This window comes from Tiliqua scincoides, chromosome 1 (assembly GCF_035046505.1).
Source record: "Tiliqua scincoides isolate rTilSci1 chromosome 1, rTilSci1.hap2, whole genome shotgun sequence".
Taxonomy (NCBI): Eukaryota; Metazoa; Chordata; class Lepidosauria; order Squamata; family Scincidae; genus Tiliqua; species Tiliqua scincoides.
The window spans coordinates 211,446,388-211,459,578 of record NC_089821.1 but is presented as its reverse complement, the minus strand read 5'-3'; the positions used below and the strand labels follow the sequence as shown (position 1 = coordinate 211,459,578).

The following is a 13,191-nucleotide window of genomic DNA, read 5'->3' as shown; positions in this document are numbered from 1 at the left end:
GCTTATAAGATTTTTAAAAGAAGTATAACTAAATTACAAACAGACTTTCTTAGGTAATTGGAATGAAAGGTATTCTGCCATTTTTCAAGATGTTTCTATGAAAATCAATTCCTTACTGGGAAATATAAAGAAAGTATTTTAATTTGTTTTTTAAGAGCACTTTTTCTGAGACATGTGGCATGCTATTGAGGTTAGTCAACTTTTAACTCTGTCTTATAGAGGCCCTGGATCACATTCCTAGAATGGGATTAAATAAAGTGCAAACTTGTTACTGTCCAAAGCCATGGGGTGAAATTTAATATGAGGTAAGAGATTTTTCTCCCCAAACAATTTTTATTTGGTCTCATTTCAACCATGTGGCCAATGTATTCCTTGGTCTTCCACTGCCCTCCAGACTGACAGAATACAGAAAGTACAAAGCAGATTTTGATACTCCTATAAGCCAACAGTTCTATAGACAAGAAAGATCATCATTTAACTTTCAAAATTAACTGGATCTGAAGGGAGTCAGTTTGCAAATGATTCCAGTTGAGCTTAATTCAGAAACCAGAAAGCCAGTAATTTGCAAAACATCAATCTGAGGAAAATTCAGGAGTATGCCACTGAGGGCCCAATCCTATCCAACTTTCCAGCACTGATGCAGCCATGTCAATGGGGTGTGCACTGTATCGTGAGGTGGGGGGGGCAGTCACGGAGACCCCCTCAAGGTAAGGGAACATTTGTTCCCTGACTTCAGAGCTGCATCACAGCTGCATCAGCACTGAAAAGTTGGATAGGATACGTTGGATAGGAAAAGTTGGATAGGATACGTGTACATAAGATAGAACTATTCAGCTTTAACAGCACAGTTCAGGGAAGCACTAGCCATCTGTGTACCTCTCCCAAAATAGCAATGGAAACCATGCAGGAGACCAAACCTAGCTGCTGATGTTCAAGCTGTAGGACCCACTATAAAGCATCTGTTTGTGTAAAGGAGCCCCAGTATCTTTGGAATTACCTCACTTTCAAATTGGAGATCTGCACCCCACTGTTAATCCTCTGGTGGGGGCTTAATAGCACACTCCTTCCAAAATCCCCAAATGATGATGCAGCGATGCCTGCACAGCCTGAGGGAGTTTGAGTTAGGAGGACTTCTTGAGAAAAGGAGACATTTGTCCCCTTGCCCTGGGGTAAGCCACAGCAGCTGCTATGGGTCAACTCAGACCTGCTCCAGCGATATCGCTGGCACAAGTCTGCATTGACCCATGCAGGTAGATCAGGCCTGGGAAGGGAGTTTGGATTTGATGGGTGCTGCCACTGCCGAACCTGCCCCTCCTAGGCCTGATTCATCTATCCTCCACCCCATCTCCCCATTCCAACCCCTCCCACCCTGTTCGACCCCCTAGACCAGACTTACCTGCTCCAAGAGACCTCCTGATGTCCACCAGTCACAGTGCCCTCCCACAAAGCACTTTTTGGCTGCTTTGCAGCAGCCTGCACTGACAGAACATGTGCTGGCACTAGTCTTAGATAGGATTGGGCTATAAGATTTTTCTGTTTCATCTGGCTTTTCCAGTTCAGATTTTTCTGTAGCCCAGTCCTATGAATACAAGGGCAGAACTTGCGTCCTGCTGTCGTAAACTCCTGACCACCTAAATGGTGCACTCCTCATGCCTGCCACTGATGGACCCAGCCCATGCCAGAATAGGTAAGGGGGTAGGCTGAGGATGGTTCAGTTTGGGGGATTGCAGGAGTGGTTCACAAACTGGCGGTGGTGGATCCTGGTGCCAGCAACAGGTGCTGGGATGCTATCCCCTTTTTTGCAGCCTGACACACCCCCTTCCTCTCTACAGACATATTCCAGCAGAATAGCTGGCATGGGTCTGAGGAGACCCATAGGAGATTAGGTGTCTATTGGGAAGTAAATTTATCTCTCACTGGTTGCTGGGGCGCCCCCTCCCCCAGCATGCAATCTGCATGCTATGAACTGACAGGGGACAGGACTGGGCCATTAGTCATTGCTTGTGCCAGTGCTATGATGACTATTTCTAAAGTATCTTTTTTTTTTTTTGCCCAGTGCTCTGTTGCTGGTTTTGATCATTTTCATTGTGCTTTATTGCTTTAACCTGCCTCCACTATTATGAGTCTTTTATTGGTTGCCTGATTTTCATTGTTTATATCAATGGTTCTTAGCACTGGGATCCACTTTTTAGATGGATAATCTGTTGGGACCCACTGGAAGTGATGTCATGACCAGAAGTGCCATTAACAAGCAGAAAATTTTTTAACAATCCCAGGCTGCAATCCTACCCACATTTACCCAGGAGTAAGTCCCATTTACTATCGTTGTTAAAAGCATATTATAATAATAACAACAACAACAACAACAACAATAATACAGGTATTTCTATACCGCCTTTTTTGATCCTCAGATTTCTCCTTAGACTTTATTCAAGGCGGTTTACATAGGCAGGCAATCTAAATCCCCGTAGGGATTTTTACAATTTGAAAGAAGGTTTCTATCTTTCAAGAAACCACAACATTCAGGTGTTTCTTTCTTGATCTGGCCGCACATTCTGGCCTCCATCCTCCCACGCTCAGAGCAGATGGAATAGCTCGGCTCAGCTTGTCAGCTGCTTCAAGGTCACAAGGTGCCAGTGGCCTCGAACTGGCGACCTTCGGTTGTTATCTTCAGGCAAATGGAGGCTCAACCCTCTAGACCAGACCTCCTGCCCATAGTACATAGTAGTCTGTTAAAAGTATAGATCTGTATCATTTCCCCCAAATGCAGTCACATACCATGGTAGCATCAATTCAAATATAGTAAAAATAAAATATTGAAATGAATGGGAACCCACCTGAAATTGGTTAGTGACCCACGTAGTGGGTTCTGACCCACAGCTGGAGAAACACTGGTTTATATTGTATTTTAATATACAATTTTTAAAAATCCATGGTTGCGAACCACCTTGGGCATTTATTTAGGAGGAAAGGCAGGAGAAACATGTGTTTAAATAAATAATGAATACAGCAAGAGATGTACACTCAGAAGCTTTCAGCTGCTCAAACAGGGTGAACATCTAATTGCAACTATTAAAAAAAGAATCACAATACTTGGTAACAGAATACAAAAACACAAGCTAGAGATTTCCTTCTGCCAGACTTCTTTCATTCCAGATCCCATAGAAAAGCCACCATTTAAGACCCTGCACATGTCTCCCGACTGTTTACAATTACTTGCTGAAGTGGGTGGAGCCTTGCCATCAGAAGTCTATATCAGCTTCCTTTCGGATTGATGCTCTTAAAGACGTATCTCCAGAGACATATATTAATTTATTTTAGGCTTTGAATATGCATGTGCATTCCAGCAGTAGCAATCATAGATATATCTAGTAAATTAAAGGTCAAAAATATTTTCACACATTGAGTTTTAATTTGTTTTTATTCGTCAAATGAACATCAAATAATGTCCTGTACATCTGCCACTGCATATGGTTTCTAATTTATCAAAATTAGAACTTTAGGCCCTTCTCCTCATTTGTAGAAAAGGGTACTGAATGGTGCTATCCAGGAGAGCGAAGGGGTACTTTAGATGATTGGAGCCAGCTGGCTGATTTACTCTTCTTGATTTACTCTTGACTCTGAGCAATATACAGCTTCCTTATCTTCTTTTTCTACACACAAGGTCACTGTCGCCCATCACTGTCAGATAATATAGGTTTTTTATTCATAAACATTACTTTGAAGATGTTACTCCCTACCAGTGGAAATTCAGGTGACTGTCTTTTTCCCAACAGTGCTACAGCAGCTCAAAGCCCACCTTCTTAGTTGTGTTTGATTACGTAATGTCCTTAACAGAACTGAGCAAAAAAAACCCCAAAACATACTCTTCCCTGTTCTCTTCCATCAGCCTCCCTTGTTCTCTGCCTTAGGGTCCAATCCCAAAGAGGCCCAGCGCTGGCAGGAAGAGAATGTATCACCGCTGGGGATAAGTGCTACCAGCGGGCGGTGGTGTGGCCTCTAGGGGAAGGGGGAGGGGAAAACTAGGGTTGGTGGGGGGAAGAACCAGAGTGGGAGGGGAGTGGGATTGGCAGAGCTCTGCTCCACCGTATCCTGAACTCTGTGTCAGGCCAGAAGGATACTGCTGGATACAGCAGCAGCTACTTTGGTACCGCTGCTCCAGCAGGCACCAGGAAACTCAGGATTGGGCTGTTAGTTCTCTATCTAGTCAGTCACTATCAAGCCTTGCCTCACTGGCCAATAATAGAAGTGTGTGTTTCCGGTGAATAAGATAGGATTACAGCCTAACTGAACACAATGGGTTTACTTCTGAGTAAAATAAATAACAGTTTTCAAAACAGCTCCACATAGAGCAACTATGCCCCTGTTCTTACTTTCTGTTAATAGGACTTACCTTTTATTGCTTTACATCCTGTGCAAAAAAAAAAAGTCTCCCAGCCAAATAGACCTTTCACGTTCTCACAGAAGCAGTATTTTATTAACATTTTGTTATGGACAACAGCATCTGTGAGTAGTTAGACTGTTTACAGACCCTCCATGGTAGCACAGAAACTCAAGCAATGGTTGCGGAAGTTTACTAGCTTCCCCATTAGATTTAACTAGTATGTACATGCCATGTTAAAGCTCAGAAGATAAAACAATGGACAGAGCACATGCATACATAAGGACTTTATTATTATGCTTGCTTAAAAATTCCTTTCATCTTAACACCGTCATTTGAGGATTCTGTTTTCTGTTATTTATGTAAACTGAATCTAGAAAAATTCAGAATAAGCCAATTTCCAGACACTTCAGCACCAGCATATTTTCAAGTAGGATCATGGTGATCTAGTTCACTTCAGGAAGCAGATACCGCTGGCAATTTGAGGAAAATAATATGGAGGAACAAAGCGTTACCAGGTTTGGGAAAGTCATGCAGACACATAGTATGCCACTGCCACGCTGGAAGAGGCAATTCGCCAAAACCAACCAATTCCTTTTCAAAGACAATTTCCAAAAGAGCTGTTAAAATTAGTAAATCCCTTCTGCAGATGAAATCAAAATACCAATGGTCAAATGTTTAAAACTATGCTGTTTGGGGGAGGGCAGCATGAAGCCAAATGGTTTAGGGCTGATTTAATGTGACCAAAGCAAACTCGTTGTGCAGAACGTTTAGAATCAAAATATAAAGAGGGTAGCATGACGTATAGCTCTCTAAAATTGACAAGCCAGTGCAATTCTTTGGTTCCATGCTGCTAAGGATCCATGCACTGGATTGGTTTTAATGTCTTCATTTTCAGATTAAGGCACAATGTGTGTCCTTGTGTTGATTCTTGCTTCCTAAACTGGATACAAATGCCTAATATATGAGTATTTCTGCAATAACCCAGTAGACAAGGGAAGTCCTTCAGCCCTTTTAGATGACTTCCTGTGGAACTCTGAACTCCAGCAGAATGCACCAACTACATCTACATGTACTACAGAAATTGCTGATTATAATGGCTTTACTATATATGACTTTATTATTTCAACTGACTGAAGTTTCATTAGCTTTGCAGCCCACTGGTAACTTAGAAAGATGGATCAGAAATGCAATAAATAATTATTTTTTGCAGTCCAGATGTGTAAAAAACAATCAGCATTTCCCATGGAATAACTGCATATATGGATGCAAAACCCATGTTGGTTTCCTTATCTGTGTTTTTTCTCATGGAAAAAACTAAATACCTTTTTCACTTTTTACTCTGTGATTTCTGAATCTTACATGTGGGTTTTGAATACATGCTAGGAAAACTCACATGGTTGTCAATATCTGTAATTCATGAGTCCTCAGAGGAGGTGAGATGGCATCCTAGAATATCTCCTGGCAGAGCCCTCCTTCCCCAGACCTTGTCCTCCTCTTGTTTTTTGTTTTAAAGGGCAATTGCCTCCTCCATGTTGCTTATGGCATTGGAGTGACAGAAACGAAAGCGGCTTTTGCATCTTTTGTTTGTGAGTCTGGTTTGAATCTTGGAGAAGGAAGCCAATGGAATCCCTCTCATCAATGTTGGATAGAGAAGGGTGGAAAGGTGGTGCTGCCAACATTTATATTATGCATTCCTACTCAGAAGAGTTCAATCGGGCTTACTCCTGAAAAGTGTATTTAGGATTGTCCTGTTACTCAGTAGCAATCCTGGGCAGGGGGGTCAAGGGGTCAAATGGTTCAGGGTGCCACACAGTGGCGTAGCTAATGAATGTGTAGCCTGGAGCAGAGCTCAAAAAGATGCCCCGGAAGTAATGTCGCAACCGGAAGTGACGTCACACCCAGGCTTTTTAAAAAGTGAAAATTTGGAGGGAACCTGCTTCCTCTCCCCAGCAGCTTGCCATCTACTTGCTCCTATTTGCCACCTACTTGCCATCTACAGCCAGTGGCATAGCTAAGGCATCTATATGCTACCTGGGATCAAAGAAGATTGTGTATCCACCTCTCCACGACAAAATCAAATTTAATTAAGTAAATAAATAAAAAGTGTGTCCCTTACAGGTTAGAGACACTGTGCTGGGGTGAAGAGGGATGGTTATTCTCCTCTGCTAAATATAAGAGGAATACCACCTGAAAAAGTGCCTCTTTACCAGTTAGGAGGAATAGCTGCATTATGATACACGGAAATGAGAGCTGACTCATATTAATACCTTATTGATTCCATGCGGTATCATAACAACATCTAATTGGCTCTCAGAACAATCAGTCTCGTAGGTCAGTTTTGAGTTTAGAAAATCCACTTCTTGTTCCATAAGGTAGTTGTGTTTTCATTTTCTGGTTAATTGGACATAACTTTTGGTAGAACACAGATATTCCAATGGGGTTTGTCTCACTGCATTCTGCATTGAATTACCTTTCCAATGATATATGATGGTATTATTCGTACATACCAAATTTTTTCACAATTTTGTGTGTCAGGATTCAGCCTAAGTTTGTTGCCCCCTTAAAGCTTGTTGCCTGGTGCGATTGCTACACCCTGCACCTCCTTAGCTACGCCACTGGTGCCACACCTGTGAGACTGCCCTCCGAGCCCTTCTGAGGGCAGGGGAAGCCTTGAATGGTGTCCTCTCCCCCTCCAAAAACCTTCTGAGGCCTCCAGACGGTTGTTAAACATTACTCCTGGTTTTTCAATGAAAACCAGAAGCAATGCTTATAGGCCCTCAGGAGGCTTCAGAAGGCTTTTGGAGAGCTAAAGGACACCACGTGAGGCACCAGATATGACGGTAAGGAGAGGAACAGCAATCTCGGGGAGGGGGCAGCATTCTGCAGTCCTGGCACCAGGTGGCACATGGGCCAGGATCACAAGTGCTGTCACTCCTTGTCTCCAAGACCCCCTCAGGGTTGATGTGAAAGGGAAGAAGTTCAATGGGACTTGCCCATGGGAAGGTGTGTATAGGAGGATGCTAATAGCTATTCAATACATCTCTCCAGTGGTGGTCAACTTAATCTTTTTTATTTTTTTATTACATAGTAATATTTTTAATTGAAATCTGTTTGCTTCTCTGAGCATGGGTGCGAAAGTGTGTGAGGCAGCTGCTTGGGTGATGATCCCCTGCTTTGGGATATGATCCTATGCCCACTTGCTCAGAAGCCTGTATCTCAGCAACTAACCATATTGGCCAATATCACACTGACTGCAAATTACCGGTGTTCTTCAAAAGTGTTGTGCCTAAGCTGTATGCCTGTGAGGTGCCAAAGATTGAAACCTCATTACTGATGAGCATCTATTCTCAGAAGCAAAACTGGAAGTAAACTGCTGTTGTCTTTATTAGGCAAGATGGTGCACAAAGACTAGAAATGGATAGAAAAGTAAAATTCATGAGGAAAATTAAAATAAACCTGCAAGTCTTAAATTCAACTGCCAATTCACTGGAAGTAAAAGCCAGTAAATCAGGGCTTTTCAGACTGGGGCGTTGTGACACCTCAGCCTGTGGGCCCTGGCCACTTTTACCTTAAGGGGCGGGGGCAGCCTGGAGGCAGGGAGGAGGCAGCAGCGCGATCCCCAGGATCGCGCCGCTCAAGGGGGCTGCAGGGGCTTGGGTCCACTTACCTGAGCCTCTTGCAGCCTCCCAGGGGTGCAGGGAGCCCTGCGCAACCTTCTGCAGGGCTCCCCCCAGCTTTGAAAGCAAAAGTGGAGCGATCATGCCCTGCCTCCACTAAAGCAGAAGTGGAGTGCAATCGCTCCACTTTCACTTCTAAAGCTGTGGGGAGCCCTGCAGAAGGTCGCGCCAGGCTCCCTGCACCCCCGGGGGGCTGCAGGACGCTGGGGTAAGTGGACCCAAGCCCCTGCAGCCCCCGAGCGGCACAATCCTGGGGACAGCACCATTGCCTTCCCCCCGCCCCCGCTGCTTCACCCCCACCGCAAGAACTTAGAGCAGCTCTAACTCTCCCCTAGAGTTTGAAAACCGCTGCAGTCAATGTTCAATTGCCCGTATCATTTCTTTCTGGATCTTTGTTTATCTAGAGTTGTACCCTGAATAATACTAACAGGATGGCAAATGATGGGTTTCATATAAGTAATTGCCATCTGGATATTAGTAAATCTCATTTAAAAAAAACATGTTTCCTGTTTACTAATCAGGAATTCAAAACATATCCAACTGTTTGTTTCCAAAATTGCGGTTATACTCACTAGATTGCTGACTCTTTTTTGGGCAAGGCTCCTATGACTTTATGGACTACAATGTTAAGCATTTCTGTCTTCACATATATGGTTCCATTGTTGAATTTTTGCTTGTTGTGCAGACATTAAAGGAATGGGAGCCTCCCAAAAGTTGGCGATCCTGATGTTTACTGAACATTTATTATTATTGTTAAGAATATTTATATACTGCTGTGAACAAAGAAGTTAAAACAGAATAAAAGAAGTTTCCCTATCCCAAAGGAATTCACAATCTATATCAAAAAGACACAGCAGCAAACAGTCACTGGAACAGGTGCAATGATTGAATGAAGTGACACAATCGCTCTCCCCCTGGCAAAACACAAGAGAGCCAACACTACCAAACTACTACTTTTTGGATGCCTCTTTACCCAGTTGCTTAACAACACTTTTAATTCACTATGGTTGCAGTTGTAAACATACTTTCCTGGAAGCAAGACCACTGAACACAATGGGCCTTACTTCTGAGTAAACATGTACTGGCTTGAGCTATGGTATAGATCAGGAATGCCCAAACCCCAGCCCTGGGGCCACATGTGGCCCTCAGGGCCTCTCAATGTGGCCCTCAAGGAGCCCCCAGTCTCCAATGAGCCTCTGGCCCTCCGGAGGTTTGTTGGAGCCCGCACTGGCCTGACACAGCTGCTCTCAGCGTGAGGGCGACTGTTTGACCACTCGCATGAGCTGTGGGAAGAGGGCTTCCTCCACTGCTTGCTGTTTCACGTCTGTGATGCAGTAGCAGCAGCAAAGGAAAGGCCAGCCTTGCTTTGTGCAAGGCGTTTTATAGGCCTTGAGCTATTGCAAGACCTTCATTCATTCATATAAGTTCCACCTCTAGTATATTAATTTATGTACACTTTTGTAAATTTATTCAAATTTTAAATGTAAATTAATTCTTTTTTTCCCCCGGCCCCCGACACAGAGAGATGATACGGCCCTCCTGCCAAAAACTTTGGACATCCCTGGTATAGATATCTCTCTCTCTCCCTCTTCTTTGGTGTAAGACACTTGTTTTCATCATGATCTTACTGATAGAGGGCTTAACAGTGAGAAGGAGCACTAGGGGCCATACCTCTATTCCAGAACTGTTTCTCTGAATAATCAATTTATATGTACATGAATATTACCAATTTGCCAGGTAGAAAAGCATTCTTTGGGAATGTTCATCTAAAGTGGATGTGGCCAGGATTGAAAGGTGATCCCTTTAAGCCATTTCTGCCCAATACTGCATATCTGCAACAGGGATCAAACGTGTACACCTATGGGCTGGACAGAAATTGGTTAAAATTGACAAAAGATAAATGCAGTTACAGTCAACAACCTCAATGACTTTTTAAGTATAATGCAGTCAGCAGACACTTTTTGATTACATCATGAACAAAAGATGGAGGTATAACTCCTTGAGTACTCAAACAATGGTCCATAATTCAGTGAAAAACAGTTACTTTTAATTACAATAATGTTTTCCAAGTGGCATAAATTGATCTCTTCATTTAATACTTGGAACAATAGTAAAAATAAACAAATTGAGAAAAAATAGATGATACATCAACAATTCCTGCTGCAATCAATAGCAAGACTCCTGTTTATATTAAAAGAGAGCTGCTTCAGTTATTATATGTTGATCAACAGTGAATGAAACATCACACTGGACAATAGTTAGCATTAAGCAAATTACATGCATCTGAAGTCGCAAATGATGTTTTGACAAAACATTGTAATGACATTCATCATCATCATCATAATGACTATTAGATATGTGGGGTGCCCCTAAAGGGGGGGTCTTTGGGGGTCAACGAGCAGGGTGCCGAGGGTCAGCTGGATGGCCTCTTGGGGCCCCTGGGTGGGGTGTCCACCTCCATGGCATTCCTTGCAGGGGAAGCCTCAAACCAAACCAAACCAAGGGGAGGGGGTTCACAACACCCTTGTCCTCCTCCCTGGAGGCAGGGCCTGAGACCCTTGGTCTTCAGGCAGGAGCTCCAGCCTCCTGCCTTCTCTCTTTAGAACTGCCTGTCATCACAGACTTCCTTGCTTTTATCCTACCTAGCCACACCCTCAGCTCCTCCACTTCCTCCCTCTCTAAGCTTAAAGGGGCCAGGACCCTGGCCTACTTCCCTCCTCTCTGGTGGTTAATGGTAACCTGGCCCTGCTCACTGCTCTGGTCAGGTGAGCTAGGGGGGCAGTTTCTCCCACCCAGCTGCCCTGCATCTTGCCTGGTCAGCTGGAGAGGCAGAGGTAGCAGCAGCTCTGTGGCCGAGCAGTTCTGCCCCTGGCCTGCAGCCAGGGGTCGGACAAGGGCTCGACCCCTGACAAGATAAAAGAAAAAACTTTAAATAAAAGGAAGAGCCTTATGGCACATTTGTGACACCTTCAGCCAGCACAATGGCCACTGTGCTGGTGGAAGTCACAGATAGGATTGCGCTCTGAGTGTGTCACAATAATAAATTGTAGAAAACATGTTGAAATACCTTTGTCACCTACTGAATCTCCCTATCTCAATCTTTGTTTTGATGTCACACTGTGAATTTGCTGAGCAAGGTGCCAAGATCACAGTTGTGGCCACTCTCTGATGAACTGTACAGGCATCTGCATGCTAAAAGACACCTGGATTTAGAGTTTGAATGTCAAAGTCCCTGAGTAGTTTTGGTTAATTTAAACTCTACTATTATTCAGGCTCAACAGATTTTAAATGAAACCATGCTGGTGCAGGTTACCTGTGATTTTTTAGCCTTTCGCAACATGAGGGTGAAAATGTACTCTGAACCATTGAGAACCATTAAGATAGAATAACTACAGTTTAAAACATGTGCTTTTGTGGCACTTACGTGCCAGTGATTATGAAGAGGGTCCAGGAGTAACAATTCTTTAAAAAAAACAAACTACACTTAAAAACTGAGGAACAAGATTCCAGCAAGACTACCCTCCACATTTACTGGTGGGTAGGAGTACAAAGTAGGATTTGTGCTCTTGGAAGTGTGTCTTGGATTCAAGTTTAAATGCCAAGAAAATTAAAAAAAATATGAATAATTCCGACAGATTTTTCTACACTGCAGTTTTTTTTGTCCTATTTGTGGAGATGGTTGAACCACAAAGAAACATCTTCAGAAGAAATACTCCTTGTGTGCAAAGGCCTGTTTCTATTCCTAATAATCAAACTGAATTAGCCATTCAGTCGTGTTAGGCCCTTAGTGATGGTATGAGCCTAATAATACTAATAATTCCTAATATAATTTAATAGATCTTTATACGAATGAGAAGACCACAGTTTGTTAAAATGTCCAGCAATGGATTCTAATTCACCCAACCATGGTCTTCTCACCCAAACAAAGATATATTAAATGGTTGGATCATTACTGGCCATGAAAACTGATTATATTAGGAATTATGTATATTCATATCAACATAATTTCTAATACAGGCATGCGCCGCTTAACAACTGTTTGTTTAACGATGGACCGCATATATTTTGGTGGTCAAAGCACAATAAAGATGCTCTTAATGAGGCAATTGTGGAGTGTCTGTTTACACAACAAAGAGGCTCTTAAGGCAAAGAAGCTCCAGTCTATTTGCAGTAGCCTGTGCAGCCAGCTAGTGCCTGCTGACACAACAAAGGCACTAGATTGGCCTGAATGTTCACTTAATGACCTAATCGCTTAACAACATGGATAAGAGAAGGCATCCTTGTTAAGTGGCACACACCTGTACTGCTATGTACATGAAGTTTTCCTTCCTTCCTCTAGCTAGTGATGCGCAACCCCTTGAATGAGGAGGGCACGACGTGCCCCTTGTCAAGGTCGCCTCTTTCTGGGGTTGCAGAGGGGGGCGAGCCGGGGAAAGGAATGCCCTGGAGGAGAAGCCAGGCCTGGGGAGGCCGCTGGAAGGACGGGCGCCCCCGCGCTGCAAGCGAGAGAAGGAGGCGGAGGAGACTTACCAGGTTAATGAACGTGAGGAATTTCCAGCTGCCTCCGTAGGTCTGGTGCGCGGGCATGTCAAGCGCCTTGTAATTGCACAGGATGGAGAAGTAGGACAGCAGGATGGCCACGCGCAGCACCTGGCAGGGCACCAGCGCCATGTTGCCACTTTGCAAGGCTACTGTAGCAATCGGCTGCAAGCGCCGGGGCGGCTGGAGGGGCAAGCGCCGGCGGGGCCTCGGAGGGGCGCGCGGGGGGTTCTCGGGCGCGCGCCTCCCAGGAGCGGGGACCGGCAGCAGCAGGGCGCGCGCCTCCTGCACCGCCTCGCGCTCTCTAGGGACCTGGAAGCAGAGATGCCGCCTAGACTCACACGCGGTGCAGGCTCTCGGGTTGACCCGACGCTGCTGGCTCTGCTCCTCCTCTTTCTTCCCGTGCACGTAAGAACACGTGGGGGGAAAGAAAGGAGAGCCGGGATCTTGGCAGAACTCCCTCCCTGCCCCACAGCACCCAGAAAGGCAGCAGGAGGTCAGGCTTCCTTCCCCCCGTGGATTCACCTGACCATTATTTCTTGTCAGAGGTTGAACACTTCAGAGCACCAGCTGCTCTGCAGGCAGCATTTG

General features: G+C 44.4%; 1 protein-coding gene across 5 annotated transcripts in view; it reads right to left on the bottom strand.

Annotated features, from left to right (window-relative positions):
- Window positions 1-12,954, bottom strand: part of AIG1 (androgen induced 1) — a 102,647-nt gene extending 89,693 nt beyond the window's left edge. The window contains exons 1-2 of one of the 5 annotated variants that reach the window (XM_066611259.1): window positions 12,592-12,954; window positions 9,789-9,926 (exon numbers count right to left, since the gene is read on the bottom strand). In XM_066611259.1, coding sequence (XP_066467356.1) covers window positions 9,906-9,926; window positions 12,592-12,732 — 162 coding nt within the window. In that variant the 5' untranslated portion in view covers window positions 12,733-12,954 and the 3' untranslated portion in view covers window positions 9,789-9,905. Of the gene's footprint in view, window positions 1-9,788; window positions 9,927-12,591 lie in introns of those variants that run through there. The other 4 variants (XM_066611258.1, XM_066611255.1, XM_066611257.1 and 1 more) reach the window with 4 other exon arrangements.
- Window positions 12,955-13,191: the final 237 nt, after the last annotated feature.